At 37.5% G+C, this 14,973-nt stretch overlaps 2 protein-coding genes across 2 annotated transcripts in view; one reads left to right on the forward strand and one right to left on the reverse strand.

Annotated features, from left to right (window-relative positions):
* The first annotated feature begins 1,290 nt into the window (after positions 1-1,290).
* On the forward strand, positions 1,291-7,878 carry LOC137923840 (uncharacterized). The gene is made up of 6 exons (XM_068767119.1): positions 1,291-1,379; positions 2,459-2,606; positions 3,752-3,856; positions 4,187-4,307; positions 6,096-6,275; positions 7,778-7,878. Exons 1-6 carry the CDS (start codon positions 1,291-1,293, stop codon positions 7,876-7,878), a joined length of 744 nt encoding a protein of 247 aa, XP_068623220.1.
* Positions 7,879-8,477: 599 nt separating this feature from the next.
* LOC137923618 (uncharacterized) overlaps positions 8,478-14,973 on the reverse strand; it is an 87,950-nt gene continuing 81,454 nt past the window's right edge. Inside the window, exons 8-14 of the mRNA XM_068766835.1 lie at positions 14,197-14,419; positions 12,136-12,303; positions 11,356-11,484; positions 10,469-10,561; positions 10,167-10,275; positions 9,361-9,566; positions 8,478-8,736 (exon numbers count right to left, since the gene is read on the reverse strand). Coding sequence (XP_068622936.1) covers positions 8,529-8,736; positions 9,361-9,566; positions 10,167-10,275; positions 10,469-10,561; positions 11,356-11,484; positions 12,136-12,303; positions 14,197-14,419 — 1,136 coding nt within the window. The 3' untranslated portion in view covers positions 8,478-8,528. The remainder of the gene's footprint in view (positions 8,737-9,360; positions 9,567-10,166; positions 10,276-10,468; positions 10,562-11,355; positions 11,485-12,135; positions 12,304-14,196; positions 14,420-14,973) is intronic.

Consider the following 14,973-nt stretch of genomic DNA (forward strand, 5'->3'; position numbering starts at 1 on the left):
CACTTAGCATACACGTTCTTTGATATTGCTTTCTAAATCTAACACTATGAGTTTTCTGGGCATTATGTGGTATCCTATTGTAAAACGTGTTAGATTTGTCAACTCGTTGAAGTCGATCCCTCGTGTCGGACCTTCTGTCCTATCGTGAGGGCCTTGTCACTCCATAGAGCGTTCACCGAAGCGATCTATAACCTTGGGTGTCTTTTAAGCCAATAAAATCCAGCAGTTCGAGCTGAGATTCTCCTTAGAGCCCGCATGCTTCTTTACATTAAAAGAGGTCTAGGCTAGGCGCCATTTGCGCCCTGTCACGTCAAACCCGCGGAATCTATAAATACTATTTGGGCAGCAATGAAAGTAAAGTAAAATAAAAATAAGAAGATTGGAATATAATAAGAAGCACAGAAGACGGTCGCAAAGATAAAAGAAAAATGTTAAAAAAATTATTAAAGAGTGTAAATGTCCTCTTCATAAACAAGTCAGAAGTGTACGAGAGGTCACCAAATAAACGAGAGCTGTTACAACAAAAAAACAAAACCAACCACAAAGATATCTATTGAGGGGATATATCATAATCGTAACGCTTAACAGTGGGTTGGTGATCAAAGTGATATGCTACGAAGACGACGCTTCTATCCATCCTCTAGAAAACTATTTTTAGTCAATCGTATATAATTAATGCACATTGTGAATTATATAAGAATGTATCCCGGGAATCGAAATCGTGACCAATTAATTCAAGTTTCAGTTGTCGGCTCCGGTTGACTACCACAACTCTTCAGTGGAAAACCTGCGGCAGAAACAAGACTAAATATTACCCCTACTAGGTCAGGATCAGTGCCAGACCAGGCGTTTTTATGATCTTTGCAGGAAGCTTATGCCTGGCAGTGAGCGTATATCAGTTGATACATATCTGTAATTCTATGAAAGGTAATATATATTTTTTTTTACCAATCACATAAGAAATTATTAACAAATTTTCGCGATTAATAAAGGCCATATACATTTTTACTTTAATTCATTTCTTGTAAAGTCGGTAAAAAAATGCAAAAAGTTTTTAATCATATAAAGCGGTCGACAATAGCGTTTATATTCTATATTACGATTTAAAAAAATAAAATGTCTTCATACGTATAGCAAAAATCAATGCGCAAGACATACATAATGTCATTTAAAAACGTCTCATCTGTCACATAGCATGCCATAATTTTCACATAAAACATATTGATCTAAATTTTAAAGTTATCGTAATGTAACAATATAGATTAAAAAAAAAAACAATAGTAAAGAACCATGGACCACTACCTCACCACATACAGGAAGGACTACCTTTGGCCTAATCTGCCGAAAGGACCAGGAGCTGGAACTGCTGGCGGCGCGGAGTAACTATCTTACGACTCTTTATCCACTTTTTGACTTTTTATTCACCACGAAAATTGGTATAAATGGTGATAGGTTTCAAAGCTTTGAAGAGACGAAAAAACCCTCTCCAAATATAAATTGTTTCAGAAATAATAAATAATATAACGATATTATAGTAAAAATAGGGTTATTATATATAAAATTAATTCTTTAACTGTCTCCGCAGATTTTGTACTGCTAGAAGTCATAGGATTGTAGAATTTTAATAGAAATAAATTAATATAACATATTTCACCTATTTATGATTGAATATAGTAAAAAAGCGCTTTCAAAATTACGATAAATAAACATAAAAATTAATCATTGTTTACTATTGAAAAATACATATTTCAGAATGATCACTTTATACAGGCTGATTGGAAATAGGTGTAAAATCTTCAAAGGTTTCTGACGACAAATGGGCTATTCATTCGTTCTTTTAAGGCTTTTTTACCTATAAACAATTACCCGGTACACATATGAGTACGAGAGTCTATGTGTTTGTGAGTGCAGTATAAGGCTTTCAGTTAAGTTGTAAGGCAAATGTAAAGTAATAAATGAGTAATTTTGATTGTCTAAGTGTATCGGGAAATCGTGTAATTTTAAATATAAAACAGACTCACAATTTTATCTCTAAAAATCCTGATATTTGAAAAAAAATTAAGCCATCCTTATATTTGATATTATAGAATACGATATAACGATCGTAATGAAATTTTAGAAAATAAAATGACGATAAAATGAAATGTATATTATCGAACATCTCTGGTCTGACGTCTCTCAAAGCACGCAAAAGAATTGGCTGCTAGAGTAATAAGGTTCTAGAGAGAAGACCACAGACACTGGTAGGCGCAGCGTGATACATGATCCCACTAGGTGGACTAAGAAGTCAAAAGACGTGGGATACAAACTGTTTCCAATCGACATTATTTCAAATACACGAGGAAAGCTTATCCGTGGATGTCTTATATGTAACATGATACAGAAGATATCTCAGTCCATGTAACTACTTACGTTATGTTTGTTTATTTGTATTAAAAGGATTTCCAATAACCCTCAGAATACCAAAGCTATCTGACGAAGAACTAGCATTCTACCAAGCATGCATGCAGAACACGCGACCAGCGGACTGCAGATGTCCTCAGTACTCCGGGGGGGAGATGCCGCAACTACCCCCCGGAAAAGAGGGAGGGTGGAGCAGGAATGAGGTATTACATTTTCGCCTTTATACTAATTAGCTTACGAGCAAAAATAGCAACGAGAACAGATAAAAAAGCTTGCGGATGTTGCGTTTAAATTCACAGTTGAATTTTCTCAGCGGAAGAATCTGGTTTTATCAAAGCATAGTGAAGTATCCTATGGGAAACATTAAAAAAAAATTTGTAGTGTGTAATACAGTATATTTGTTTATCTTTTTAACGTTGAGTCTTTTTCATCTTTGGAAGAGATGTAAAAAATAGATCTGATATACTTTTGGGATACTTTCCAGGGCCAGTAGGTTTTGGAGATTATAATAACACGAAGTCCGAAGTAGAAGCGTGTATACGAGCTGTGCCATATTTAAACTATAAATAATGTTTCACCAATAAAAGTCGGCAGCCAATCACAAGTCGACTAGAGCGCCCTCTTTCGTCCGATATAAATAAAGAATTATATTTTCGTGGAATTCCCCTTTTCGATCTCCTGCCTCTCCTCCTTCAATATATGTATCTGTTATATAAAGAAAAGGATTCTTGTTTGACATGGTATTTTTGTGGTATATGGGAAGATATTCCCAATAAACCCTTACGAAAACTGTATTGTTATATATTTTTTGAGTGTCATTTTTGGTAAACAGTATATGACTGTTATTGTTGGTTCGAATGCAACTTAGCTAACAAAATTATCACATTTAGTTGAACTATATCCTAATAAGAGCAAAGATGTAACTATTTATTATCTGTTGATGTTATTGCTGTTAGCATGGCTTTTGCAGTTTTATCGGAGTTGAGTTTACAGAGCGGAAGGGTTTCGTGAACTTAAAAACTAAAAAAAATCTGGTAGGGCGCGTACCAGTTGCATTGAAGGTTATTGAATGTGTTGATGTGTGCATGCGGCTTGGGACGGCAGCGTGGATCACAGGCGAGCCAAGGAGAGATCCGGATCCAACCATGGTTCTACGTTGTTCACGGTTAGGGAATGGGTGCCCGCTCTCTAAAAACTTGTGTTCTGGAAAGATATAACGCTGTCAAAAATTTTATATTACATAATTTTTCACCAAGCTGTTATATGTTGCTGTTAGACCCTGTTACTCCATTAGAATTCATCCATTAGAGTTCAACTAGTGATGGTGACAAATTTAGATTTTTTTTAGATAATGGGTCCGTTATTGGATCCGAAGCTTTATCCAGCCAAAGTTGCTGCCAGCCCCGAAACTCCCACTTCAAGATATAATCAACCCAATGCATTTTTGGATAAGGTACGTTTTACAAAATCGTTTATGTAATTTTTAATATCTTTTATGTATTATAAAGTTACTATAGTCTTAAATTTAGCCATAAGAAGTCCTTTGTTGAACCTGGGCTTCCTCTATCGATTTCCAGAAGGACATTCTGCACGCTTGCCTGCATTTATCGATTTCCGACGACTTTATTAGCCCCCCCCCACTCCTCCAATGACTATTCAACCGATTATAAGTCTCAGAATGAGTGTCCATTTTGTGTTCAAGGTTTTGAAGAACATTTTAACGTTTTAAATGAAGTCAGAAGTGAGAAACCGTGTTTCTTAGTTTGTTTATTACTTATTCTAGCTGCAATCGAAGTATCCGATGCTGTACAGCATCCTGCAAAATGAGGCGTCGCCAGAGCTCAAGCAGCGTATCGATCGCGACAGGAACAAAACCACGTACCAGGTCGACTACTGCGAGACCGGTAAGTGGTCTTTGAAAATTGGTATCGTCATTATATAGAGTTGCGATTGTCTTGCCATCTAGTGACGGAATTTAGAACTATTCTTAAATACATAGCTAACATCAGGTTTTTTAATTAAACAGAATATTTGGTTATAGGTGTAATAAATAGGTTTTAAGGGTATATGGGGCTTTTATAGCTCATTTGTCTGAGAAAAGCTTTAAAGCTTTGACTCCTATTTCTGATCACCTGGTTTAAAAAGATCACTCTGAAAAATGGCATATATTTTCAATTGGAATTCAAAAGGCCAATACCTTCTGACAGACAAAATTTGCAGTGAAAGAAAGGAAACTATCCGAATGTAATTCCAATTTTGAAATCCTATTTTCTTAATTAAGAAATGGACCTATATTTAGCCACTTCCGCACATGCAATCGTAGTCGTGCAACAAAGTGCACCGCCCGCCAGCCCGCTGATAAATGCACACCTACGACTGCATGTGCGGGAGTGGCTAACTATTGGTCTTTTTCATACTTAGGATGGACTTCCGCAAAATAACGCCTGATTCCATTAAACCTTTTTTCTTAGTATATTATCATTACGTTGTTTATTATTTCTGAAACCATAAAGTATTGGATAATGTGTACCATAAATTTATTGACAATAAATAAGCTTTAGATTTCTTTTACACCTATAACCAATTACCCTGCTTTTTTTGTGGGGATATCCTGCATGGGATAACCCTCCGCAGCGATAGCAACCAAAGTGTTATGCCAGACTTGTACCAGCTCGGGTCTTCTTCGACGCCTTTTGTTAAAACTACTGGAACGCCTTCGCATACAATCATAGTTTTAACGGCAGTGGCCTAGTGCCTTCACTCCTTATTATAGAACTGCAGTCCCTCACCTGTTATAAATACGCGAGATTTAGCTCGCGTGCCACCGCAGGGCCTGCACATATGGGTGATGGATCACCCTGTATCCACCAAGGCTATGTTATGGGGGTTTTAGAAGGCGCGGTAACACAATTACTCTGCCTTACTTGACTATAATACCACATGATGTTATCTAATATATAAAATTCTCGTGTCACGGTGTGCGTGATTGAACTCCTCCTAAACGGCTCGACCGATTTTCGTGAATCTTAGCGTGCATATCGGCCAGGGTGGAGAATCGGACAACATCTATTTTTCATCCCCCTAAATGTTAAGGGTGGTCCACCCCTATATTTTTTTTTTAATTTTTTTAGAAAAAAAAAATGGTTTTATTTTTTTTTAAATTTACACCCCTCTACGATCAACCTTTTATTCTTTATTTGTTAATTAAAAACTTTAAAATTTATTGCAAAACAACGTCTCCGGGATCAGCTAGTTTATCTATAATATTTTGGCAAAAATACTCAAATTGACAGTCTTTTATACTCAATCATTATATGCATTAGAACACGAAACGAGATGTTTTACTTGAGGTCTAAATTTAAATTGATAAATTGAAAGCATCAGAATTAAATTTCATTCAAAAAACCCGCTTTGTCTATATTTATCGCCAAACAGAAGTATGCGAGTAGTATTTTTCAAATCTGAGAAGATGTATGAATCTGTTCATCGTGATTTCAGCCATATGACGTTCACTATTGGACATAGGCGTCCCAAATATATTTCTAACAAGACTAGATAGTATAGGACCGCTTCCAGCGTTTTTCATCAACCTTAGCCAAGTTCTGTTCGCTTTTCACATGAACGTCCTACAGCTGTTCTGCATGCTTTGTGGCCACTGCCACTTCAAACTTTACCGTTGTTTTACTTTGCAGGTCCAGGAGCAAAATTCGACAATCTGCAGCGGGCGGCTGATGATAGCGGGCAAGGACCGTGCTCGCAGCCCATGCGGCTGCCTGGAGACCCGTGCCGCGTGGCGCCTAAGATGAGGATGACCACGCCCAAGACTATCTCCAAGCAGGCCACTGGAGGGGCTGATCCGCGCGCTAAATGCGGTGCGTGTTCGATATTTTACATATTTTGATAACTTCTTGAAATTGCTCCTTTTTTAGATACGATGAATGAATACAACAATTGTATTCTGATATAAAATCACATCATCATCTTTTTACTTTAAAGATTTTTAAAAGAACCGGTTAAAAGCGGCTGACATTAACAAAGTCGTCAGTCCTCTTTGTGGGGGACACGTCCTAGGCAGTCTATCTTTAATACCCCAGTAGCTACGAATCTGTACGCTATGTAGCCTGTCTACTGCTACTTCAACTACTGCTACTTCAACTACTGCTACTGCGATTTCCTTATTCCAGATTTAGCTGTCAGCAAAGCTATCTCCACTGTCTTTATAGACGTTCACACCTATTAAAGTTCAAACTGTATCTGCTGATATATTAATGGTAATTTTAAATGCCTTGTCTACGTGTTCGAAAACCTTGAAAGGTTTTTGGTTTATACTTTATGGTCTGTTGCATTTACATCGCATAACTAATCTTCAGCACATACTAAACATACAGGAAGGTTGGATATAAGGTAAGGTGATATTGTTAGGTTAGGAATAGGCAGGTAAGTTTTATTTACTAGACTATCTATAGCAGTGTTTTCCAACCTTTTTAATGACATGCCCCACCTTGGCTTTTTTAAAATTCTTATGCCCAGCATTTCAAATTTATTTTGTATGCATTTATATTTAATTAAGAATTTGCTTTTAACTTTAAACTTGACATCTGGCATTGCATTTAAATGGCTCGGGGCGGAAGGCTTAAACTCATATTGATTCCATTTTTGAATTGCCCCCTGAATAATCAAATTACCCCTTTGTGGGGCGTGGGACCCACGTTGGGAAACACTGGCATTTGTGAAGTCTCTGTTTGTCAAAAATTTGTATATAATTTATCTGGTCCGTTCAACTTAAAAAAAAGCATCAAAAATTCGACTTATGCCGCAACTACTGTATTCGTCTGATTTGGCTCCGTGCAACTTCTGGTTATTCAGCTAACTCAAAAGGTCAATGCGAGGGCGCTATTTTAACACTATTGAAGAGATAAAAACCATATCAAAGAAGGTCTTTAAGACTCTATTCGAAAAATGAAAAAAACTATTCCTACTGTTTCGAGGACTAGATAAAGCGTTGACAAGTGTTTTATCAGACGAGGATTACTTTGAACGGAATAAAATTGATTTGAAATAATAAATGAAGAATTTACAATTTATAATCAAATTCACCTTACTTTTTTATCATAGTATTAAGTGTAAAAGGCTTAAAGTGGTGAACATTAAAACCATTTGCAATTCAACTGAACTTTAAAACCTATTTTCCTTACCACATTATCCATACTTTTCTTGTTATTTCTGATATCATTGATTTATGGATACATTGTCCATATATTGAAAGCAAATGAGCTATATATTTACCTTTTCAAAGCTTTTACACCGATAACCAATCATCCTGTATGCAAAAATGTAATTTGATGTAATTTTAATGGTGACTGTATTTTTGCAGAGACCACATCAGCAGTACCGCCTCTTGGTAAGACTGAATATCAAGACGGTGTCTCGAAGTTAGGCGGCATCATAATGAGGGACAAGCTGCACAGAAAGTAAACGTGGTCCAACATGCAATAGTAAAGCTATTTCTAAAATAATATCACAGAAACTAATTATGGAAAAATAAATTGAAAATGTTTCTTTAACAGTCATTTATATTACATTCCACTTGTGATAGTAATTGGTGTAGGTCAAGAAGAGAATGCCAGAAGAACCCAATATGTTAGAGCTCCTCTACCCCCTTCAACTTAAAGGTAGACGGGTTTTAAACGCGCTCTGATCTGGGAAGAACATATGTTATCGCCCATTTGGTAACTCGCGAGTTCCGACGAAACTCGTCTGCCAAAAAGATAATAATCGTCTTGTGAACCATGTGACCAAACATAGCTATAACAAAGCACTCATACGCCGTGGGATCTGTCCACGATCATTCCCACAGGTGAGTAAATCAAAATGTAACACCATGTATAAGCATTCTTAATGACACCAATGTAAACTCTTCACCTAATTCTAATCCATTGCATCCTCTTTTGAACGCACCACTGGTTACTTTGCTGTGTGGTTCACCGTATTTGTAATACGAATGGTAGTAAGTGTTGTTCTTTAGAAATTTTAGGATAAGGACAAAGAATACACGTAAAATTCTGTATTACAATAATAAAAAAATATATGATAAATATAAGTTTATGTATAAAAAGTTGGCGTGGTCACGCGGGCGGCAGCTGCGCTGAGGATATCAGCTCGCCGCGCTTGTACAGCGTCGTCTCTCTCCGCTCTTCCCGCCTGACCTCCGTTTTCTCCTCCCGGCGGTCCTCTCGGCGGAGGGTCACCTCCCTCCGCGCCAGCCGGTTCCGACTGCTTGACTCATCACGCTGCCGCAGCATTACAGCTCGCGCGTCTGACGTGTTCCGTTCTCTGGAAATAATCATTCCAGTAGATTTAAAATTTCATTAAAGTGATCTAAGGGGGAGAACGAATCAGAAATGAAAACATGAGCGGAAAAACAAAAAGTTTCCCATGCAACTCGAAGAGATTGCTCATCTGAAGTGTCTGTGGCATTTTTGCAGCACATCACAAGAGGAACAGCCTGAAAGGTTCTCGAGTAGCGACCAGAAGCTGGTAGACGCGGCTTGTAAGCCCCTCTATATAGACTGACGACATAGTCCAGGTGGCGAAAAGGCGCTGGATGCGGGCAACGTAAGACCGGCCCACAATTTTTGGAGGAGACCTCTGTCTTGCAGTGGGCGTCTGTCGTCTGACATGATGATGATTATGATTTAAGGACATGAGAAATAATTTGCAGTGTGAATTGGATTTCACGTTATCTAAAAGCATACGTGGCAGTGGCAGGCCACATTGTGCACGGATACGAGATTTTAAGGTTCTGCAATAGAGACCTCGGACCAGCACATGTAGCATAAGACGAACTTGAGGTCCAGGTCGAGGGTTCAAAGTCTGAAACGATGGTGACAATAATCCCACCTCATCTTCTTTTTATGAGTTGAAGGAGGGTGAGCATTTGTGATACCATTGAGTTACCGTGCAAGTACGCCGAGACGGTCGAGGTCGGCGCGCGGCGGCGGCGAGGCTGGAGGGGAGGACGCTCCTGACGCGGAGGAGGAGCCCACCGCGGAGTCTCTCTTGGCGGAAGAGGAAGACCCGGACGCAGATCTGCGTCGAGGGTGCGTTACCGGGATGTGCAGCGACGCAGTTATGACGCATTCATCCTCTGACCCGCCGCCAGTCTGTGTCAAACAAATATATTCATATCACTAGTGTTCGTGATCGATGTTTCTGAAACTAAATGTCTTTGAATACTATTTGATAGCGGTGCAAGGCTGCATGGCGGGGTCAACAAGACATTTCATATAATACCTGAGTAATGTATATACACACGCTATTACATGAGTTAATAGGTAGTAAATAGAAATATAAAATAGCGCCCTCTTTTGGCAAAAAGATGCAACTTACAAATAAAAATGATATTCTGGTGTAAATAAAGCATGATCTTTCTTACACTAAGCTCTTTCAGCTTCGGGAGCTCTACTGGATATACTACCTCAACCTTATATATATACTGCGTCAAAACTAATGACCAATTTTCTTTTTAAATTTATTATATAACGGTTGCGGAGGGTTGTCAAAATTTCAAGGCTCGGTTATAAGGTTGCTTATGAGCCGCCCCTAAGGACTTGTAGGGGAGGTTGTCTATTGTTTGTAAGAGTGATTACCTTTTTTGATTGACCTTGATTTAATTATGCGAGGATTATCTTAGACTGGATTTCACATTATAGAAGTATATTAAAAGAGGCTTTGTACTTATATATTGTTTAAAGCTGGGTTACCTCATTGTAGTCACTGGCGGAGTCGTTGGAATCAGGCGCTGAGTCCACGCGTGGGGCTATGCCCCCGCTGACAACGCCGCTGCCCACGCAATCCTCCCCACTCCGTACTCTGCAGAGAAATAATCAGATTTCAAGATTGACATGTCGTTCTAATGAAACGATTCCGTTAAAACCATAACATTGTGTAATAAAATCCTACGAGAAAATCAACGGTTCCCTTTCTTACTATACGATGGAAGACGTTCTATGTAAAAATAAATCCTTAGTAAATTAAGGACATAAATTAAAGATCGAGAACTGACCTTGTGATAATTGTCATAGCTGAAGACAGGGATCCAGAAGATGCGTCGGAAGCAGCATCCCTTGTTCTTCGGCTACGCGAATATGTTTTCTCACTGCAATGTAATTCACAAATTATTCGAACAAATTATTCAAACGTATTGCAACTTGAAATTTACATGAGCGTGAAGTTTGACATTTAACTATACTTTAATCATTTGTGAAAGAACGAAATAAAGAAACTAGAAAAGCATGAATAAAGAAGACTATTTTTAATATAAATTATTTTGATGACCCAAGAAAGGCTCCACTATTAAAGATAAACCTATAATATTTTTAATAACACCTTGTTTAAACGTCTTCAGGTATAGCACGTTTCGAGAGTGCGCGTTGAAATTTGTTGTAGTTGGAATTGCCGCCGGCAAATAGCATTACTCCAAGACATAAAAATACTAAGAATTATATAAATATACAACTTAGTGTCGCTGGGTACGAATACCGTAAGGCCGGTCGACCCATTACGAAAACCTTGATATACCGTTCAATATACCGGACCTCCTCAAGAAATAATCTACTGTAGAATTTTTTGATGAGCTGTCCCGGAAAATTTAAAATTAAAGGTATTTAACGGTCTGTAGCGCTGCAACTACTTCTATATATCTATATAAATACATTTTAACTTTAGCTATAACAAAATATACATATGGTAAAAGGCTGTCACGTGACTCGCTGCTGAGCTATCGCTATCTTATAATTGTCTTTGCTCATGAACGCGAAGAAATACAACACAAGCGAGACATCCTAGCGACACAAATAAGAACTAGTTATAAAAAAGAGTGGTCATCGTGATGATTTTTTTTGGAGGGAAGTCTATGCCTTTGAGTGTCTTTAGGCTGGTATGGTTAATCACCTGTGTGACTGCGCAGTGGCAGCGGCGCCGTGGAGGAACTGCTCACGCGACCAGACCCGTCGCGCGCCATCTGCAGCCGCTCCCCCTCCAGTACCCTGCCCCGCGACCGCTGCGGCGCTCTCCGCACACCTGCACACACACACACACATACACTTCTACTATTTCATTCATTCACTCTATTTGCTGTCAATTAATGTATGGTACATCCTGTTCAAGAATGATTTCAGAAATAAATAGCCAATCGTCTGTTGATATATGCCTACTTCTTGCAAAGGCTTCTACAAAGATTGATCCCGGTCTTAGGCGTAATGATAATATGGTAAGAAAAAGCCTTTTAAAACTTCGGATCACTTCATATTAAAATTAATTATATTGAATGATATATTATATCATAATAAAGATGGAAACTAATGGCCCCTTGCTGTGAACAGTGACTATTTTTAACTCGTTTTCAAGTTTCCTCAGTAAGTTAATATAAAATAAATAAACTAAAGATAATGCTATGGTATATCGAAATTGATTATTGTTTACTATGTATATCTTTACTATATTTGCAAACAATAGTTTATTATGTACAATTGTACCAACATGACTAGAATTAGTAAAATTTTTAATAATTGTAGAGTCCATATATAAATTAGATTGAAATTCGTCGAATTTTCATAAGTTGGCTTTTGGAGAATTTCTTCGATATTTCGTTTTTCTGGCATTGATTTGGAATACTATGATAATGAAGCGTTATCGATTAAAATAAAATAGAAAAATAAATAGTGAACTGACTCAGCACGGCGTAGTAAGAGGGAGTCTAGGATGGCAGGTGCGCTATGTGCCAGGTGGATGTAGGCTTCATGCAGAAGCTCGGCTGGCAACGCCCACAGCTCAGCCTGCCGTTCCACCAGCACTCGAACAACATTGATCACGTCAGCACGCTCCGACAATTGCTCAGCGCTGCCAACAAAAACAATCATAAGGTCTACGAAATTAGCTTTACAACGACTTCCTTTGATATCAAACATTATTACTTTGAACTATAAGGTCAATCTGAATAAATTATACATAAGGTTACTAATGAAAATCTAATATATAAAATTCTCGTGTCACGGTGTTCGAACTTGAACGCCTCTGAAACGGCTTGACCGATTTTTACCAAATTTTACATGCGTATTCAGTATGTCTGAGAATCGGCTAGTATCTATTTTCCATAACCCTAAGTGATAAGGGTGGTCCACCCCTAAATTTTTATTTTTATTTTTTAAACAAATTTTTTGGTTTTTATTTTATTATGATACAGCATACAAAAATACATACAAACCTAAATTTTCACCCCTCTACGATCAACCCTTATCTTACATTTGTTAATTAAAAACTTTAATTTTTTTTGCAAAACAACGTTTGCGGGATCAGCTAGTAATAATATAAATGTCATAGGTACAACAATTAGACATTTTAATATCGATGTTGTATATTGATGTTAATCGATAACGAGGTCTAGGATACTACATGCTTGCCTAGAAGAAACCTATTCACTCTTATCTTGAAGATTCCTGTTATAACTGTCTGGGAACAATGACGCCGATAGATTGTCCTATACCTTGGCTGTTCCCATTAGTACTATAAAAGTATCAAGATACTTAGTGCGGCTTGAAGGGATTATTCTCGAGTATGGATATAGTGAATCTGTGCGTTTTTTTGTCCTATGAAAGAAAGGAGATAGGGGAAACACTATTTACTAGCTGTACTAAATTATCTAGTTTAATTTTTTTGTTAAAGAATTTTCTAAAATAAAAGTAGCCCAAGTTACACCTTATTACATCAGCTACCTTTCAGTATAAATCCCTTCAAAATCGGTCAAGCCGTTTCAGAGATTAGCCGGAACAAATGGACAGGCAGAAATAAAAAAATGTACATTTGGTATATGTATCCTATATATATTCATACGCATATAGTAAAAAGCGGTTATTTTAATATTATAAACATACACTTCAAAATTATTAATTAATAAATAATAAAAAATAGTCATGCTGAATTTCACGACATAAATAGATTTTTAACAATCCAGATTCCCGTTCGGTTATTCTCTATAGAATAAACATTACGAACCTGGTAGTGATATATGGATAAAATTGGGACCATTAATATATATGTGTATATATATTCATTTAAATATACACATATGAGAAGGTTTTATTTGATAACATCAAGTTAAAATATGACCCGCAGTTTTAGAATCTATTGTGTGAGCTCACAAAGTTTTTAAGAGGCACGGTACAAGATATAATGCTTTTAAATTTTTGGACAAAAAGGCGGAGTGTTGAAGCGAGTTATATCAGGTTAGAGGGACATATGAACTGCTTCCTCGAACTAGACTTTCAGTGTAGAAATTAAACACTTTCACAGAGATATAATGTTGCAGTATATTGCACTGCAAAATCGTTGACAACTTGCACTATTAACACGTTCACTGCGGGTCCAATTTTGAAAACTTTCAGCTGGTGCGGCTGAGGTCGAATCAGCCTCAAGCTGAACTTCCTAGTAGTGCGGTTGAGGCCTTTTCTGCCTCATGTTTCAATAATTTTTTTTACAATATTGAGTCAATGCTTCGCAGACATAAAGAAAGCTATATTTGTCTTTGTCATACCCCATACGGTTGAGTGTAAACAGCCGCCGCATTAGAGAGAAAACACGAGTTTTACGCGCCGCACCAGTGCAAAGTCTACCATGAGGCTGAATCGACCTCAAGCCGCAGTGAACGTGTTAAACTTTTTGTATATGAACATATTTTAAGATAAAGTAAATTTGAATTTTGTCAGTGGAATACTATGTTAATAAAACTGAATTAACCTGGCAGCCTCGTTAGGTTTATTCCGATGAAGGATGTTCGGCGCGAAGATCGTCGCTAAATTAGCGGCGTCCATTTTGTTTCCGGGCTCCGAGTCGTCTTCGGAATGGGAGGCGAGTTGCGCTAAGAAGGTCAGCAGGGCGTTGAGGGTGTCCCTGTGCGCTGCTGGCAGCAGCTGTACGATCAACCGGATCGCCTCCCATTGTAGCCGTCTGTTGCGAATTTCTGGAATTTATTATGAAAAATTTAACTCAATTTTTTTTTATTTTATGGCGTGAATAGGGGATGCGCAAATTGCCAAAACGTATAATCTAAGGTATTATTAATATAATCATTATCCTACTAACAGTACTCGAATTTTCCTGCGAGAAACTGTTTCAAAAACGCTTTCGTCACTTGAGTGTATTATCTCGCATTTGTTTAAATTTGACTTTTTTATAAAACCATATAGTCGATGTAAAATTGTATGCAACGACTGTTGTTTTATTATTGATAACTTCGTCAGCAATGTTCCGATTTGTCCTACGCTGAGCTAGCCGGTCTGTGGTCCCAAATAAAAACGTTAAGGAACCAGAGGACATCACTCATCACTTGACATGCCAATTCTAGGCTATGTAAAAATTTTGAAATTTTATAAAACCTGGAGAAAAGTTTAACAAGCATCATTAAGTACGTGATAGTTTTCTTATATGTATATAACAGGTTGTCAAATATCTCCCTTCCGCTTTTTTGCTCTTTATTCAATGCTTTATAAAAAGTGTTACAGTGATCGGATTTAG

Source organism: Battus philenor, unplaced genomic scaffold, assembly GCF_028537555.1.
Source record: "Battus philenor isolate CCGP_79_NKW_IND1 unplaced genomic scaffold, ilBatPhil1.0.hap1 SCAF_22, whole genome shotgun sequence".
Taxonomy (NCBI): domain Eukaryota; kingdom Metazoa; phylum Arthropoda; class Insecta; order Lepidoptera; family Papilionidae; genus Battus; species Battus philenor.

Bases quoted from the DNA above. Each gene is read 5' to 3' on its own strand.
- LOC137923840 (XM_068767119.1), top strand. From the start codon at position 1,291: ATGGACCACTACCTCACCACATACAGGAAGGACTACCTTTGGCCTAAT. The intron at 1,380-2,458 runs GTAACTATCTTA...AATAACCCTCAG, and splicing joins GGAACTGCTGGCGGCGCGGA to AATACCAAAGCTATCTGACG. The intron at 3,857-4,186 runs GTACGTTTTACA...TACTTATTCTAG, and splicing joins CCAATGCATTTTTGGATAAG to CTGCAATCGAAGTATCCGAT.